This window comes from Stylophora pistillata, chromosome 4 (assembly GCF_964205215.1).
Source record: "Stylophora pistillata chromosome 4, jaStyPist1.2, whole genome shotgun sequence".
Taxonomy (NCBI): domain Eukaryota; kingdom Metazoa; phylum Cnidaria; class Anthozoa; order Scleractinia; family Pocilloporidae; genus Stylophora; species Stylophora pistillata.
The window spans coordinates 31,646,579-31,665,148 of record NC_142522.1 but is presented as its reverse complement, the minus strand read 5'-3'; the positions used below and the strand labels follow the sequence as shown (position 1 = coordinate 31,665,148).

General features: G+C 40.9%; 1 protein-coding gene across 3 annotated transcripts in view; it reads left to right on the top strand.

Annotated features, from left to right (window-relative positions):
• Positions 1 to 18,570, top strand: part of LOC111338202 (E3 ubiquitin-protein ligase rnf213-alpha) — a 137,145-nt gene that overhangs the window by 81,162 nt on the left and 37,413 nt on the right. For all 3 annotated transcript variants that reach the window (XR_015999609.1, XM_088755831.1, XM_088755832.1), the window contains exons 32-46: positions 5,938 to 6,046; positions 6,123 to 6,294; positions 6,522 to 6,717; positions 7,024 to 7,139; positions 7,222 to 7,416; positions 7,766 to 7,888; positions 8,107 to 8,224; positions 10,629 to 10,864; positions 10,955 to 11,037; positions 11,500 to 11,633; positions 11,848 to 11,943; positions 12,065 to 12,229; positions 12,737 to 12,903; positions 13,829 to 14,051; positions 14,788 to 15,143. Coding sequence is in view for 2 of the 3 variants with exons in the window: in XM_088755831.1 (XP_088611957.1) it covers positions 5,938 to 6,046; positions 6,123 to 6,294; positions 6,522 to 6,717; positions 7,024 to 7,139; positions 7,222 to 7,416; positions 7,766 to 7,888; positions 8,107 to 8,224; positions 10,629 to 10,864; positions 10,955 to 11,037; positions 11,500 to 11,633; positions 11,848 to 11,943; positions 12,065 to 12,229; positions 12,737 to 12,903; positions 13,829 to 14,051; positions 14,788 to 15,143 (2,489 nt within the window). In the remaining variant the exon portion in view is untranslated. The remainder of the gene's footprint in view (positions 1 to 5,937; positions 6,047 to 6,122; positions 6,295 to 6,521; positions 6,718 to 7,023; positions 7,140 to 7,221; positions 7,417 to 7,765; positions 7,889 to 8,106; positions 8,225 to 10,628; positions 10,865 to 10,954; positions 11,038 to 11,499; positions 11,634 to 11,847; positions 11,944 to 12,064; positions 12,230 to 12,736; positions 12,904 to 13,828; positions 14,052 to 14,787; positions 15,144 to 18,570) is intronic.

Genomic DNA, 18,570 nt, shown 5'->3' with positions numbered 1-18,570 from the left:
GTAGGTCGGTAGATTGTCGGATTGCAGTCTTAGTGCATTGTAATGCTAATTGAAGTGGAATACTTGTGAACAGTGATTTCACATCAAATGACACTAGTTTGTAGTCGTCAGGTATCTGAACAGTCTTGGTAGCGTTAATGAAGTCTTCAGTGGATTGTAGTTTATGTCTGAATTTGTCGGTTAGCGGTTGTAGTATTGTCGTCAGGTACTTGGATAGTTGGTATGTAGGAGAGCCACAGAAAGAAACAATAGGTCGCATCGGGAAACCAGGTTTGTGTAGTTTCGGCAAACCGTAGAGTTTAGGTGGCTGTGGTACCGAGCACCTTAGTCGATAGTACCGTTACCATACAAACGACTCATTCACGACATAAACATCACAAACGACCGAAAAAGAACGACCTAACTTTACCGACAGATCGAACAGACCAATCACGACCGACTTACGTCACTTGAGTCTTACAGCCAATAACATCACGGCAAAACCAACCGATCATTTCACACGAACTGGAATAAGAACATTCTACTGACAACAATCATTCACTTGACTCTGATGATGACTTCCGCACAGGTTGTCGAAACGTCAGTCACTACCACCGACAACAGTCCTTCTCAGGACTACACTCACCCGGACGATCAGACTACACCTTCACGAAGAACAGTTGATAAAAGGGTTCCCTAAAGATGGCGGTTTGCCGGTCATGGATGATCTTATGACAGAAGTAGGAGATGTTAAAGAAGTGTAAGATCTTTCCACCAAACATTCACATCATCGTAACATTACTGTGATCTATCTCTGTCAAGATATATTCCCACCTGGCAAATACGCAAAAAGTATTTCACGGAATCCTCATTACGTGGTCGCTTTGTATTGTATTGTATTGTATGGTATTGTAATCTTTATTTAGACACGATCAATTCATCAGCCTATAAAAATACATATCACATACGCTAAGACATTTAAAATTGAAACTACATACTATAACACTAAAGCTGTTTTCCGTGAATGCCGTGCGTTAGACTTAAAAAATGTCATTGATCTTACGTTTAAATAACCCCAGAGACTCTGTGTTCCTTATATCGCGTGGTAAACTGTTCCATAATGTGGCGCCATTGTAGCTAAAGCTTTTTCTGTAATAATAGGTGCGCGGTAGTGGAACATTAAGCTTATTTTCAGAGTCCCTGAGGTCATAAGCAGAGTCACGCCACGTAAACTTTGAATATAGATACCTTGGAGCTAGCCCGTGCAGACATCTAAACATCATGGTGGCTTTATGGATTTCCTGCTGGCGTGCAAGATTTTTCCACCCTAAAAACTCGAGTAGCTCAGTTGCATCAGCATCATAGAACCCACGCGACCAACTGGGGGCTTAAAAAGTTATTACCCCAAGCTTTTCCGACGACATGGCAGGAAATTATGCAGGCGTATTCTGAGGCCACACAACGACCTTTCGCTTAAATGATGTTAGATTTACATCTGGCTAGCGATGATTCAAGACGTATATTTAGTCATCTGCTAAGGCAGGAAGGAGGCATGCGGTGTTGTACTAAAAAATTCGAGAACAAATCGAGCTCTGATGCGCTTAAAGGGAAAGTACGGTCTAGAAAAAGTTTACTTATATCCGAGGTTCCTTGCTTGCATTGTCTTAACTGGCTGTTCATTTGAGCTTAAAACGTTTTAGTTGCGAACAATTACGTTCCAAAAATCGACATTTTAAAATTGAAATCCGCCATCTTTGTTGTGACGTAGCAGTAGTCAAGCATGCTAATTATATCCCTGCTGAAGTGGATTTAAACAAGAAGAACAGCGGGGAGGGGGGCGCCACTTAATAAATTCTCGACTTGGATTTTAATCTAGCCGAGAGGATGTAATACATCCATTTGTTTTAAACGAAACATGGCTCGTCTTCAGGGGAAGGAGATACCTCTATTGGGGAGAGATGAGAGATGGTCAGGAAAATGAATTTCAAGGAGAAACGTCGACCCGCTCAGTCACTCACGTCTTGGAAATCGTGAGTCGTTCTCTTGCGGCAACTGTCAAGAGAAACCCACGGAAAACGAGAATGTAACCTCCTAGGCATTAAATGTACTAGGACACCGAATCGATTTGAAAAGCAAGGGTTTTTTCCTCAAACAAATCCAAGCTGTAGAGTGGTAGTTATCTTGCTAAAGAAGACCGCAGTGCCCGCCACAGATTCATTTCAAATTGCTACCTCGGAATGAGACGAACTATTGTTGCAGTCAGAGGAACCCAGCTTCGGTGTATAACTGAACACGAGCCATTTGGAACAAAGAACAGCCCCAGTTGGTATGCAAGAATCTAGAAATTATAGACTTGAAGATTATTCTTCGTATGCGTAAAACTGACAAAACTGATTAGAAACACTTATTAATTGCCAAAATTAACGCAGACAAAGGCAGGCGTTAATTGTTACGAATTAAATTTTGTTTGATTCAGCATTACCCTTTAATTTGCAATGGTGTTTTTTGTCTTTATTGCTTAGAATTAGCTTCGATGCAGTATTTTTCATTCTAAAATGTTTCAAATGTGGAGACTTGTGAGAAATGGAGCTTTGTTACTTTCGACGCGCGCCAGGAAAGGGTGTAGTCAAAATGTGGGGTAGGCCATGGCCTACCCTGTGGCCTACCCTATGGTGTACCCTATAGCCTACCGATGGTCAGGTTTTTAAAAGGATAGCATTGTTGGAAACCTTTCAACGTTTTTCTGAGTACTGTCTTACCAACGACTTTCTTCTGCTGTTTCGGCGGCCACATTTCGATCAAAATTTCTTAACCTTCTGATAGAACAAGGAAATCGAGGAACAGAGGCCGGTTAAACGCAACCTTTAGGCAAACATCATCACATCAGCTCTCCTTTCAAACTAGTTCTTTGGAAAAGCAAGTAAAGTTTGCGAAATGTTTATGACAGCGATGCGTGCGTGTCCCGGGGCGCTTGTTGCAAATTCAATACTCTACAGCACTTAAGAGGCACTTAAAAAATTGGCCTGGCACGTAATGTTTGCGTTTTCGTACCTGGATATGTTCTCCGATATAACGCTGTTCATTACATTTTTTACACTAGCATTCCACTATATGTTACCAACTGGCAGCCTGTATCGTGAAGCCTCCATTTTGCATATTATCTGCAACCACGCAATATTGGCCCCTCCTTTCCCCTCCCCATTAGCCTACCGTTTTGGTTGAGTGCTTAGGCGAGTGCTGTAATATTTGGATTGTTTCGTTCCCTCTGACGTTGAAAATTGTGTTTGCGACCTCTTAGTATACCCTTTTTAGAGGCATAGAATTGTATGCCAGCGTATTCGTTCGACTCTTACTGATTTTATTTTTATGCTTTTAAAAATCTGGCCACCGGTAGGTCCTAGGGTAGGCCACTGGGTGGGCGATGGCCTACACCATGGCCTAGGCCATGGCCTACCCCACGTTTTGTTCACACGCCCAGAAAGTCGCCTCTGTCAGACAGTGTTTACATTAGAAACTACCTCAACATAGCTGAAGCTAGAATGAAACTTTCGATTTCTTTTGAAAGCATAAGCACTGCATAATCACGTTAAGGAGTTGGTTGGAAGACATAAATATTCACGTTATTTTTATTGCGTCCAATCGATATGATATAGCGAAATGAGGGCGCCTGCCTGACGAAAGATAGTTTGTATTTGTCGCAAACGTGTCTCTCTTGATCATATGCTAGCAATGTATTAAACATCATTTAGTTATTTTTCTAAGGCGAATGTGACTGGCGGGGAAAAGAAAATTTACTAAGTGGACTCATAACAGACTTAGGAAAGATAGGATATATTTATACACTGCTTGGAAAAGCGCATGATGTTGAAAATTGGCATTGGTCAAGGGTGGCGACTGAGAATTTACCACACACGGTGTACCACCATTTCAAGCTTCAATTTAATCGTTTACAATAAAATGGTTTGAAAAAATTCATAGAATAAATAACTGAAATCTGTCTTGAATATGGAAAAGGTAATCATAGCTTTCAGTTCGAAGCAAAGGTCAACAAGGAAAACTCGCATGCCTGTATATTTCGCTGGAAATCTTCGTTTTAGCAGATCTGAGGTTTTGCAGGGTTCGGCAAGCCGTCGTCGCGGGTTATTTTTGCCGGCTAACTTTTCTTTAATATTTCACTTTCCGGTAGCTTGTGGAGGCTTACACCTTTTCCTTTTGAATCTTAGTATGTATTTTCACATTCAACCACGGGACAGTTCATCTCATTTCAACTATTAGAAGTATTAGGAATTGTTTTCAAAAAAAAAAAAAAAAAAGTCAAACATGTCAACAAGGACAAAGCGCCGAACAATTTGGACTATTGGTCAGTTCACAATGACGTAATATCCAAAATGGCGTTTTTCTAACCAAGACTGAGTGGTAAAAATGGGTAACTTCGAAGCGCTCTTGTCGCTAATACAAAGCAAACTGGACAAAATGGCAGTTATTTTCGAAATCCTGAAGAAAAAGTCTTCCAATTGAGATAAACTTTTTCTAGACCGTACTTTCCCTTAAAAACTATTATCGAACGCTTCAATGCACATTAAATTTGCCCCCCATTGTTTCTTTTCTAGAAATCGTGCGTTTTAATGGTCATGTCACACACACTATAGCTTGTACATAGCCACGCCGAGTTACTGGTGTAAACACTGTAGTAGGGGAAAAGTATGTAATTTTTTGCAAAAAGAAAGTCAAAATAAAACATGAAGTAAACAATCTCTGTTACACTTTATATATGACTCAAAATTTATCACGTGCTAAGATTACAACTCGCGCCTATGGACAATTTATATAATACATTTATTTACTAAGTGTTTTACTGTGCTTCTAATACCCCACAAAGTTGCAAGTATTTTTCTCGTAATTCAGCCAATTCAGATTTTATTTGTGGTAGTTCCAATGGTTGCAAAGGTTTCGTCCGGGGTAATCCACGCTTGATTTGTTTCCTTTCATCTTTCAAGGTCTGATATTGCTTCAGATCCTCCGACAGATGAGTTTGAACCTCGTGTATCGTTTGACATAACACCACTGTTTTGAAATCATTGCATGCCTTTTCCACCATGATTTGACCCTCTGCAGTTTCCATCTTGGGAATCGCAGTGATTTTTAATTTTTTAGGGAACGTTCCCTGTTCTTGATGTTTTATTTCCTTGAGATACCGCTCTTGAATCTTGATACGTGATCGGATAGCCATCAATTTATGTCGATACTCTTTGAGAGCAAAACAACGATCTTGCAGTGACCTTACCATATTCACTTGATGCAGTGAAGTTAGAAAATGATGAATGTAATCTCGATAGTTTGTTTTATCTGTTTTCTAATATCTAATTTCTTTTATTAGCGACATAACCGTATATGATTTGCTGATGAGCAAGAGTACGCATTATAAAACGTTACGCCCACGAACAATGGAATAAGAGTCACTAGATGGTGTAAACAGTCACAAAATGTAATTTAGTCACTCAACATACCCGAGAGGCCTGGGTCCGAGCAATAATTGGGCATGGCCATGATGTAAATGATAAAAGACTGGACCCGAGGTTACGCGTTTGGGTTTCGTGGAGTAGATAAGAATTTCATATGCATATGGTACATATTTACACTTTACACACATGCCTTATGCGCATGCGCCATCTTGATTTTTAATGATGACTCTCACTCGATCTTAAATCTCGCGAGTTAAGTCAGACTTTCGAGATCTCGTGGGTGAAGCCAGACTTTCGGGATCCCGCATCTTGATTCACCCCGAGACTTGCGGGACTTTCGCGGGATTTTGGCCCATACAGACTCCCTATACTACTAAATTCTTATTTATTTATCGACAGCGTCTTGAAGGGAATTAAATAGCTGCTCGTTTATTCTAACTAACTCTTGTCTTGAACCGTCTAAGTTCATGATGTTTGCTACTCTTTCGATTTTCAGAGACTATCTGGAAAATCCACAATGTCTAAGCGGCCTTTTTATGATCTACTACCAACCATTGAATGTCAAACTCCAAGAACTGTTCTATGCCGTTTTGCTGATACTCCAGGTAGTGAAATGAAATTTTCCCTCTATCCTTTCCCAGGTATCTGATACTATAGTAAGTTTCCTTCAATTTTTTCCAGATAAAAAAGACTTCAATCCTTTGTTTGACGTCAAAGAGTTTCGAAACGCGCCGTTCCAGCGGGTTTATCAATATCTTAAACTGTCAAATGAAGGAAAGAGTTTGGACAATTTTACGTTTTCGCCTGGTGATGTCGATGATGATCAAAGGACTTGCCTCGTGCTCCTTCTCAGGTTTGTTGCACACAGTGCCTAGTTCACAGATACTGTTTGCTGTCTCTTTCTTTCCTGAAATGCACATCAGCAATTTAGAAATAAATTACAAGAGGTTTCTTGTAAAAAAGACGTCCCTCTATTTTGCTGTATCAAGGATCGTAATCACCAACAAAGAGGAATAGAGAGATACCTTGTTCTTATTGAAGATTGTTTAAACAAAGTACATATCATTGTTTCCCCTGCAGAAACTGCGGTATTCCTGATCCGTCGTGGTCAGAGATTCGTCATTTTGTGAGTTTTTTGAACTCGCAGCTCCGAGACTGTGAACACAGTTTTTACTGTGACATGAAGCTGATGAGGACCGTTTTAGAGGGACCCCATGTGCTGAATCTTGAGGGCTTCCGCTCTTTTGTTGTGCGCTTTATGATACAAATGTCAAGGGTTAGTTGACATTTCAGTTCTTCTCTCAACTAACGTTCTGACGTTGTCTACCGCTTCGCTGTCAAGGAATGTAGTCACGCTATCTAGGACGTAGATTTAGCAGTGTTCAAACAAATCTTTTGATGACAGTCATAAATTAATACAAGCTTTCGGGAAAAAAGGGCTCGGATACTTGACGTTGGCTTATATTGACGCTTTGTTTTAGTGTATTACCATGATTAATGGAGCTTAAGAGTTTTTTTGTACTTTCTTGGTGGCTTTGCAGTAGCAGTGAGTACCATGAGAAGGTGATTTCTTTCCTTTTAGGATTTTGCCACTCCATCTTTGACTGAGGAGAATACTGTATTTTATACAGAGGATAACGCGGAACTTGAACGAAAAGAAATTGAACAGTTTCAACTCAGGAGACGTTGGGAAAGCAGGTGAAAGTTTAACTGTTATTTTTTTGCTTAAGCTCCCATGTTTTATGCACATTATGTCTCACGATAGTTCTTTTTTATGTAGTCCTCATCCATACCTGTTCTTCAACCAAGACCACGTAACTATGACGTTTCTTGGTTTCTTCATCAATTGCGCTGGCGATCTTGTTGACCCACAAACAAGGCGAACTTTGGAGAAGGGTTTAATGTCCAAAACTTTGCGTATTGGACTGCAGGCCCAACGTGTCGATTTTGCAACAAACATGGAGACCTCCAAAAAGTAAGTGCTAGACAATCAACCTCTTTGCCTTCCAGTCATTATAGTTAACGTTAATAAATGTAGGAGTCGACATTCAGGGTTTCTGTAAGGGTTTAATGACGATACTGAAATGTGTTATGCATAGAGTGAAAGTGATAGATTGTTTCTTTCGTATGAAGTGTTTAATAAGACTGACAAAATTCCAGAAAGAGGGCTCATGGGCATATGGCATTTAAGGGGAAAAGTTTTACAAGCTGCCCTTCACCCCAGATTAAGGAAAACAAGTGGAAGTTCGTCGAAAAGTCTAGTGCCTGCGTGGTAGTTTGTCCCATTGTGATGAATTTTAGGCAACATGTTTACTCTGTTTTAGAGAAGACAAGATAAATCAATTATGTTCTGTGATGGGTGTAAACTGGTCGTACGATCCAGACCGAGCCTATGAACTAACTACAGACAATGTCAAGAAGATTCTGGCTATTCACATGAGATTCAGGTAAGAGATGGTATCATACCGCTTTGACGACCCTCCTATTTTTACCACGAATTATGGTCACATCGTGCAATGGTTAGAGCAAATTCAACTATCCGCCTACAAGGGAACTAAACTGATAAGGATCGAACACAAAATCCAAAAACTTTATCAACGTTATTTTTCCTTTGCCTGACAAAGCAAATTGGTTTTCGCTCACGTCTGAGCTTTAAAATTTGCAGATGCAACATACCTGTGATTGTGATGGGTGAGACTGGCTGTGGGAAGACGCGTCTCATCCGATACATGTGCGGCCTACAAGCAGGGCCTAAAGGACCCCGAAACATGCTTCTCGTTAAGGTAAATTTATTGTTAGAATTCAGTACTCGTTTCCATTGTCTGTGCCCTCTCGCCATGTTCTCGTGATGCTTGTTGTGGAAAAGGTGATATTGATTATGAAAGTGGTTGTAGTGGTGGCGGTGGTGATGAATCCGGTGGTGCTACTCCTCCCGAAGATTTATTGTTGGTGAATCGAATGGTGATGCAGATATTGATACGGTTGAGGTAGTGATTGTGCGATTTTGATAATGGGCCCATCTTGATGGTAATAGTGGTGGTGATGGGGGTAGCGGTAGCGATGGAGAATGGGATGCTCTTAGTGGTGCTGTTGTTAATGGCTAAGGTGTAGATGGTAGCTGTAGTAAGGATGGTGGTGGTGGTGGTGGTGGTGATGATGCTGCTGCTAGTGCTGCTGCTGACATAACAGATGTGTTGGTGGTGGAATTGTTAAATTAGTTGCTGGTTACAGGGATGTGGGGGAAGGAAGTGATGGTGGTGGGGTTAGTGGATTAAAGGATGGTAGTTTAGGGGAAGACGGTGCTATTGCTGTTGGTTTTGGTTTGAAAAAATTGGGAGGGTGGGGATATTCCTAAAGATTGTAGGTTTGGTGTTGCTGTTGCTAATAGTGGTTTGAAACTCAAGGCGTCTCGTGATAGTATTTTGCTGCAAATGTTGGTGGTAAGGTTTTTCGGTGGAAGCAGAGCTGCTTGTTTTGGAAGAGACAGTGGGCTGGTGGTGACGATGAGGCGGGTGGAAGGGACGATAGCACCCCTGCTACCTGTGGCTGGGATGGTAGGGAATCAAAGTGATGTTAGACAACCTTGAGTCTAAGAACCTTAAACAACACGTGACGACGTCCAACGCGCGTCCAACGCACGACGACGACCATACGCTCGACTTAGTCATCACGCGTCAGTCGAACACGATCCGATTACGACAACTCAAAGTTGGCTGCCTCTTCTCCGATCGTGCGGCTATTTCTGTTCTCTAAACTCTACAAAGCCTGTTCTAAGCTCCAAGCTACATAAGTACATGAAACTAAAGGTAGTCGATGTTGCAGCGCTTTAAGATGACCTATCAATCTTCCGCCCTTTAATGATAACTTTGCGCAGCTGGATGAGGGAGTGAATCACTATAACTCGACATTGTTGTCACTCACTGATCGTTGTGCCTTTTTGCACATGAGAAATGTTGTAAATAGGCCACGGGTTCCCTAAATGACAACATCAAGACTGAGGGAGATGCAAAGCCGAACAAAAACGATGGGCCAATAGGAATGCTGAGAACCTAGCAGATTTTAGAAGGAAAAAAAACCATGGCACTAGATTAATGAACAGTGCGCGCTGTAAGCACAACGGAGACTTTATGCGAGAAGCTTTTAAGAGCTGCCAAGACCTTACTGTTGGAACCAAAGACTGCAATTGCTGGCTGGAATGGATGCTCTGTCACTTGCTGATCATAGTGGTGAATTTTTCGTTCAGAAAGTTAGAGAAATTACATGTAGTTGAAACCCAGTATACAGTCGCCCTCCTTCTCTAACTATTCCATTTCATGTTGTACATATGTGGCAATATGTGGCTTGTACTGCCCTACATACCTGATCTTATCTCTATTAAGTATGGCACAAGTTAATTTTTGCGATCCACGAATGAAATTCGCTTAAATTATACATTGCGTAAGTCTTATGCCACACTTGGCGATCTCTTTTTTAGCATGACTTCCCCAAAAGTTTGGGACTCACTTCCGACGTATATCATTTATCAGCTAATTTTATCGTGTTTGTTTTATATAATTTGTAAAGCGCACGCGAGCATTGCATCATGAAGAATGCACCCTATAAGTTTATAAATTGTTACTTTACTATATCTGCTTCATAAATATACACTTTGTAGTTACAATTTACAATTTATCACTTCTAGAGCGCTATTTACAATGACAGATCAACAGCTCTTTACAATCAATCCTAACCCGCCCATCCCACCCCAAGGGAGGACATCCATCACACTAATCTTGTGCGTGGGAAATTAACGTCTCCTACCCCTAACCCTGTAGGAGACGGGACCTCCATTTATTCGTCCATATCCGAGAAGACTAGAATATCTAACCATTTCTTGATGTTATAGAAAGGTATAGCATATTCTTCTCAATTATTTTAAGACCTTGAGTGTTGGTCCGGCCAGGGCTCGAACCCTCGACCTCCCGCACAACAGTCCAGCGCTCTATCCATTGAGTTAACCGGGAGGCGGTTAGTTGCACTTTTTTAGATCTTGTAAAGGCAGGGATCAGCAATTTTTAACACAAGTTTTAACTTAGCACCGTTCTAACAGCTACGTCGATTTCAAGACGTTATATTCACTCCTTGAAGCTAAGTCTGCATGACGTAAAAGGCTATTCCATTTACCTCTTACATCATCATCTTTTTAAGGTCCATGGCGGTACAACATACGAAGACATTAAGCTCAAAGTTCATCAAGCTGAGAAAATGGCTCGCGCAAATCAGGACAGGAATATTGACACCGTTTTGTTCTTTGATGAAGCCAACACTACAGAGGCACTGACCATGATCAAGGAGGTTATGGTAGACCGAAGAATCAATGGTCGGCCTATTGGACAAGGGCTAGAAAGGCTGCAGTTCATCGCTGCCTGTAATCCCTACAGAAGGTAAAGCATGTATTTTAACTTTAATCAAGATTGCATTTTCTAGACTTTGAATTTCCTTAATGGTAAAGTGTTTCCTCACGTATGTTCTAGGCATACAGATGACATGATCCACAAGCTGGAATCAGCAGGTCTAGGATATCACGTGAAAGCAGATGAATCAGAAGATCGACTCGGTATGGATACTTTATAATCTAAAAACCCTCTTGTAATGTGTCGCCGTGTTGCGGAATGCTGTTTTATTTTTGAAAATTGATTTCGAGCCGGCAAATTAGAGTATTTTCGGATCTTTTAGTTATGGCTTATTTCCCTGAAGATGGCACCTTGTCTAGAGTTATTTGTGAATCTTCGGTCTTCAATGATTCTTTAAAGGTGTGGAACTCGCATAGGAGGCAGTTATTCCTATCAATATAGTTCCCTTTTGGCTTTCCGGCAATTGCGATAGGTTCTAGTCATCCAAATTTGGTTAATCCCTGAAAATCCTAAAGAACCTTCCGCCCCCCTCTCCCCCTCTCTCACACACACTTGACGCACGCACGCATGCACGCACGTGAAGACGGATAAACCTACAAACTGAATTGGTGTCGAATTAAATCTTCGCTTTGAAATAAATTTTTGTGAGAATTTTCCTCCTACAGGTCATATCCCATTGCGTCATCTCGTTTACCGTGTACATGCCCTCCCAGGAAGCATGCGCCCGTTGATATGGGATTTTGGTCAACTGAAACCCGATGTGGAGAGACTGTACACCAACCAAATTGTCAGCCGCTTTGTAAGTGTATTCTCATATCACCTCTGAACTCGAGAGAGGATGCTGCTTCCACCTAAATAATGATCATTCTTCTCCCGCGGAGATTAAGTTAGTATTAGTATTCCGTTTTCTAAAACAACAAAGCATGTATGTAGCGAACGCCCCTTCTCTGTCACTAAACTAACCATTATGCAGTTTGATTTTGCGAGTTTTTCTTTCCTTATTTTTTGGACAGATTCTTCACGAAGGCCAACTAGTAGGGGACTATTCCACGGTAAAAGCAGTCGCCCAGGTTCTGGCAGCCTCCCAGAAATATATGAGAGATCAGTCCGTAGGTGGATAGTTTCCTGCAATTTTATTCAGCAGAAGCGTCTTAATTAAAATTCCTTTTTATAATCCCTTGTCGGTGGTGTCAACTCAAGGAGATCATAACTTTTTTCTTTTCATTCAAGGATGAGTGCAGCTTTGTTAGTCTTCGTGATGTTGAGAGAGCCATGCAAGTAATGGTTTGGTTTTATAAGCACGCGGATACACTTGGTAGACTTATGAAAAAGGTGATAGCCGAGCAACGAAGAGAGGAAGGGTTGGACGTCGACGGAAGTGATGATGAAGACGAGGTGGTGACTAAACCTTTTGATATTTTTACCCAACTAAATGAATCAGTCATTGGCAGATTAAGCGTTTTTCTTAGAGCCTGTTGGCATTAAATGGTAACCACAATTTCCCTATCAAACGGTTCAGAATCTGTTCAAATTTCGATCATAGTTCAGATTTGTCATATATTCCTACAAAATTTCAGAACAAGGTGTTCCTATTTTGTGAGGGATAGTGTTTTTTGCCCAAGAACTTGATTAAGCTCATTCATCGTTGTGCTCTGAATTGGCTTATTATCACACGATCTCACAAATAATGTGCTGGAATGAAACGCAAAACAGCAAGTGAGTGTGATCTTTCTTTCAAACGTCCAGCGATTTGGCACCGCCTCTAAACAAGAACAGAAATGCTCGTCTCTCCTTACCACTAGGTGTGTGTGACAACGAAAAAGTCCAATTAATTTTGAGAGGTATATGTAGTGGGGCCGCGACAATCCTGTTTTAAAGTATCACGATATTGTGTATTTGTAGGAGCCAATTACTCCTCTTACCCGTGCCTTGGTACTCGCGATTGGTGTCTGCTACCATGCCAAGCTTCAGGAGCGGCGTGAAGAATATCGCACTGTCGTGGCAAGCAGCTTTGAGGCACCATGTTTGCTCCCAGGTGGTCACAAGCAGATTCTTCGTGAGATTTCGAGGTCTGACCATAGCTAATGCAACTCGGGGTCTACTCTATGTCAAAGAACTTGTGCCACCCTTTTTGACTCACAACGTAGTTATTGAGAAAGACGTACTTTTAGTTGTTTTTAGTTTATAGCTCTAAACCGTTTAAAGATAAAACTATTTTCCTTCCATGTCTGGCCAATTATTAAGTATTTGATACCCGAGTGTGAGGGAGAATGGAAAAATCTCAAACTGAATCCTTACCGTGTTGACCGTATTGACCGGCTAGGCCGAGGTTTGGGATTTCACGGAAACGTTCGAACAGGCAAGTTCGTTACGTTGTTTGTTGTATGGCTTACAAACGTTTCTGAAGTGACAAAAAAATAATTCAAGCGGAAATCGTCCCTTTACATCCGGCGATGCGGGTGCTTACTTATTTATTCATCGATTTCGACCAAGGGTCAAGTCAGTGAATTATCCCGTATTTCGTCAAGGAATCACATTAATTTGCGATTAAAATAATTCTCACGGCCGTTAAAAGTGTTTCAATAGTGTGGTGTCACAACTTGACAAGAGAACTTTTTTTTTATTATTGTGTTTCATGATTCTCAAGGCACTGTACCTTGGCTGCTCTCCTGAAATTTAGCTGCTTCTAACATAATTTTACTCTCAGTGGGTGTTAATGGGCCTTCATCGTTTTCATCTGCTCGAATTTTAATGAGACATGATGGAGAAGCCGCTGTCCTTTCATGACAATTTGAGCTCTTCGAGTTTTAAATAACCTTGTCGGCCCGTGTGCATTACGGTGGCGTAATGCCTTTCTTTGATCTCGCTATTTACCAATCAGAGGTATCATTTTAACGATTGTAAGCTGGAGCCACACAATTAGTGGTGTTATTATTATTTTGATCAAGCAAGTTAAACAACGTAACTTAAGCATCTGCTTTTTGCCCCTGACAGTTGCCAAAAAGCTGTGCTAAACGAGTTGGAACTCGGCCCCAACATAGCTCGCAACACAGCCTTGAGCGAGAATGTGTTTCTGATGGTGGTGTGCATTGAGCTCAGGATCCCATTATTTGTGGTTGGAAAACCGGGCAGCTCAAAATCTTTGGCCAAGACAGTTGTTGCTCATAACATGCAAGGCGATGCCGCAAAATCGGAACTCTTCAAGACCTTCAAGCAGGTAACAAGGCCCTATTCAGATACACTATAATGTGATTGTCTCCTTTATTTGAGGAAATAGCCATTAGGGCCGACGCAACCTAGTTGGCTTATTCTTTTTCTTAACTCTAACATTCTCTCTTTGCGACAAAAACTGTGAATGGTGACTAGCACACTTTCAGAAAAACGTAGTGAATTGCTGGGGTTCCCCTTCAACTAGTGTAACTCAAAACTAGAATGAATCACTATTTGGCGATTTCCGTTCCGCGCCCTTCGGGCATTCCGCGTGTGCTTTATTTTGTGGAAATATGAAATTCCGTATTTACTCGAATAAGAGCCGACCCTAAATAAGCGCTGCATTTGGGACAGAAAAGTTAATAAGCGGCACAGTCCAGTTGCGGCACTTATTTCAGTAATTATTTCACAAGCAGTTGGATAGCTTGAGTAAACTAAATGCAAATCGGAGATGGTCTTCGACCCAGTTCACGAGGAGATTATTGTAGTCTGGCTTGAGTGCGGACAAAACTGGAAATGCAACTGAAAAGTGGCCAAAGAGACCAATAGTGAAATTCAAGATATGCCTCCGTCAGTTATCGTTAACTTTTATAAAAAATAAAATATACTGTCAAATTAAAAGAAGAAAGTTCTTCGAATCATCCAATTCTTTGTCGAGCGCCGTCTCTGTAGAAGCGCCGCAAGCTTGTGTTTACTTTAAGGTCCGTTCTTTAACCGGTGGGTGATGATATATTTCACTACAGGTCCATATGGCATCGTATCAGTGTAGTCCTCTTTCAACCCCAGAGGGTATCTTGGCGACCTTCCGTCAGTGTAGCAAGTTACAGGAAGGAAAAAATTCAGACAAGTTTGTTTCGGTTGTGGTCCTCGATGAGGTTGGACTAGCTGAAGACTCTCCTCTCATGCCTCTTAAAACCTTACACCCATTGCTCGAAGATGGGGTCACCTCTGCTGATGACGTAATCGAGACTGACGAGAAACCGCAGCGCGTAGCTTTTATTGGAATTTCAAATTGGGCCTTGGATCCCGCCAAAATGAACCGTGGAATCATGCTTTCGCGTGGAGTACCAAGCAAAGAAGAACTTATAGACAGTGCTCTGTAAGTGAATTTAATGTTATTATTTCGCTTTGACATACCTATTCAATCATGTGAGCACTTATCGCAACAGGAAAATTTGGTTTCTTTTAGAGCTTTCAGAAATCTTTATTTCTCTGGTAAAGAAACTTGAGTACCAAATTTATCAAAAGTCTCATTTCCAACGAGAATGGAATAATAGTCTTTTCCAACTTCCATGATGTGTTGATATGTCAGCAAAAAAACAGTTATTACGTAGTAACGTAAAGCATGATGTACACGAGGAAACTTTCATAACAACTTTGAATTCCCAAAGTATTTTAGAGCAATTCTCCGAGAAAGTGAAGCAAAATTGGAAATGAAAATTTATAACCCCCCCCCCCATTAATTTTGTGTGGAGGTAGGTTACGGGGGGAGGGGGGGATAAACAAAAACAACCATAGGTGGATAGGCAGAGGTATCGTTACCAAGAGCTCCACTATCAAAAAGTAAAAGTAAACGAGTCTGGTTGTCGGATGCATGCGAACCAATTCAAATGAAAGTCATACAGATGATAGAGCCCCTCTCTCAGTTTATAAAATTTGCCGTTAACATATTTTGGGTTTTATCAACAAGAAGAAATGCTCGTCTTAATAAGTTCCCTGTCTGCTATTAAGACAAGCAGGAAAAACAAGCACAACCATATTCGTACTTTCTCCGAAAGTACTCTTTCTACATGAACCAAATTAGCAGCAGAGGTTACACAGATATTGACGTTTCGAAGTATTATAAAATCAATTTGAGGAAAATTATATTGTGGCCATGGGTGCTGAAGACACCTGGGGCAAATTGCAAAAAATTGCAAAATTGGTAATTTTGAGGGCTCTAGTATTTGGCTCAAACAGTCTTTAGAAAGAAAAAATCAGCTTCAAAAGTATCTTTTATCATCTTTTCTGTGACCTACATTTAGTTGATAAGGTTTTGGCCGACGAGTTTGATGAAATGTAAATTTACGTATATGTGCACGATCCTTCGCAGTAAAGCACTATTTAAGCAATAGTGAAAATCAGACCTGAAAAAAATTCAGGCCTGTACGGGATTCGAACCACTGACCTCTGCGATACTAGTGCAGCGCTCTACCAATTGAGCTAACAAGCCAACTGGGAGCAGGCCATCAAATTAATTCGACATAAACCCGTAGATGATAAATCAAACAACAACAAACATATGAAACATATGTATGAACTGCGGTTATGAAACGTATATATGCACGATCCTTCGCAGTAAAGCACTATTTGTTCATATATATGAACTGCGGTGCACTAGTATCGCAGAGGTCAGTGGTTCGAATCCCGTACAGGCCTGAATTTTTTTCAGGTCTGAATTTCACTATTGCTTAAATAGTGCTTTACTGCGAAGGATCGTGCACATATACGTTTCATAACCGCAGTTCATATATATGTATTTCATATGTTTGTTGTTTGATTTATCATCTACGGGTTTATGTCGAATTAATTTGATGGCCTGCTCCCAGTTGGCTTGTTAGCTCAATTGGTAGAGCGCTGCACTAGTATCGCAGAGGTCAGTGGTTCGAATCCCGTACAGGCCTGAATTTTTTTCAGGTCTGATTTTCACTATTGCTTAAATAGTGCTTTACTGCGAAGGATCGTGCACCTATACGTTTCATAACCGCAGTTCATATATATGTATTTCATATGTTTGTTGTTTGAAATGTAAATTGATATAAAACCTACCTTGAAGGTTTTGGGAATTTCTTCAGGATGCTTTCGTCGCTTGGTTCTCTCCAGTGCCCCTCCTTCGCTCGCTCCATTTTCTTGACCAAATCTTGCGCAGACTCTAATCTAACGATTACTCCCACGGAATATCCAGTTTGCCGTGTTTTAGACCGGAGATGACGATACAAGTAGCCCGCCTACACATGACAAAGAATATCAGACAAGGTCAAAACAGGGTCGTAATACTAGCGATTCTGCCCTCGAGCAACTAAATTCATTACTATTGTCGGCCAGGAAGTATAGTAAATGTGTCGAGACTAATTTACAAAGCAAATGCATGCCTTTGAACAATCCAAAGTAGCGTCTTTGGCTAAAATCGAGTCAGATATTGCGACAGTCGATTAAACGCGTCGGCCGGAAGTCCGAGAAGCACTACTGCTGACCAGATGTAACGCAATGTAATAGGATGTAGCGCCGGGTGTAAGTGTAATGATATTCTCTTGTTATGGGTTGTTTTACAATGGTAGTGGTGATGAAAGCCCCCCCCCCCCTCCCAAAAAAAAAAAACGAAAACCGAAAAACCGAAGCATCAAAGAAAAAACGTCAAGCAATTTCATACCCTCGGAAACTGCTGCGCTGTTGTGTTGTGCTACTTCAGGCGGTACTTGACAATTTTTGCACTGGCCCCTTCAGTAAATCCCCAGACGATCTCGGTGTAGTTGACAAATATCAAGCGACCTTGCTTCATCGTGATTAGCATCAAAACATCCCAGCAAAAATGTATGCGTTTAGGCATATCTAGTACCTTGATGCAAACAGACTTAGAAACAGCAACAACAATGTACCATGCACGAAGAAAACCAGTTTCCTTAAATAAATGCTGAGAATATGAATCGTAACATAAATCTAAAAACAAAAACAAAGTCAATGAAGCTGAACTGAACCTTGGGTGAAAATTAAACGCATGATCATAATAGCCGCACCCAAAAACAAAAAGATTGCTTTATAGACTGAAAATGCACTCACAAATTCAGTTATGATTAACTATTTGTGACAAGACAATGAAATTTTCGCACATGAAATGTATTCACCTCCACAGCGAATAATTAGATCCATTTCGTCGCTGATTTCATCACGGTTTATAGCCTGGAAAATACCCCTTTGACATTCACTGAGTTTTATACTGTTTCCACTGCACTCATAAAAGTCCTCTTTAGGATTTAAAGAAGAACAACTTTCCATTGTCCCGACCAGGATATTTTTCTTCGTAGACGATTTGCAAATTTCCCTTGCAGTGTTTTTGATTGACGGCACAAATTCACTTCTGGTCACCCCTTCCCCCACAAAGAAACAACAACAAACCAACGAGCAAGACCAAAAAAATAAATAAATAAATGAACAGAAAGAATGGAAAAATTTGGGCAGGTATTAGGTACTGAATGTGAAAATTTATCGGCCTGGAGAAGACTTATTTATTTCTGGAGGAGAGGTGGGTCAAAAATTCCAACTTCGTAACTTCTAATGTGTACGCTAATGCCCCAGATCATCTAACATGCAGGCCATCATTGATATCCAATGAACAATAAATAACAAGAAACAAACAAACCCAGGAAATATGGGCGGCTTATGTGGACAAATAGTAGGTTGAGTAAAGCGATCACTTTACTCACCACAGTAAAACAGTCATAAAAGCGGATCAAAAGTTGTCCTTTTATCCCTTATCCATGATATATTGT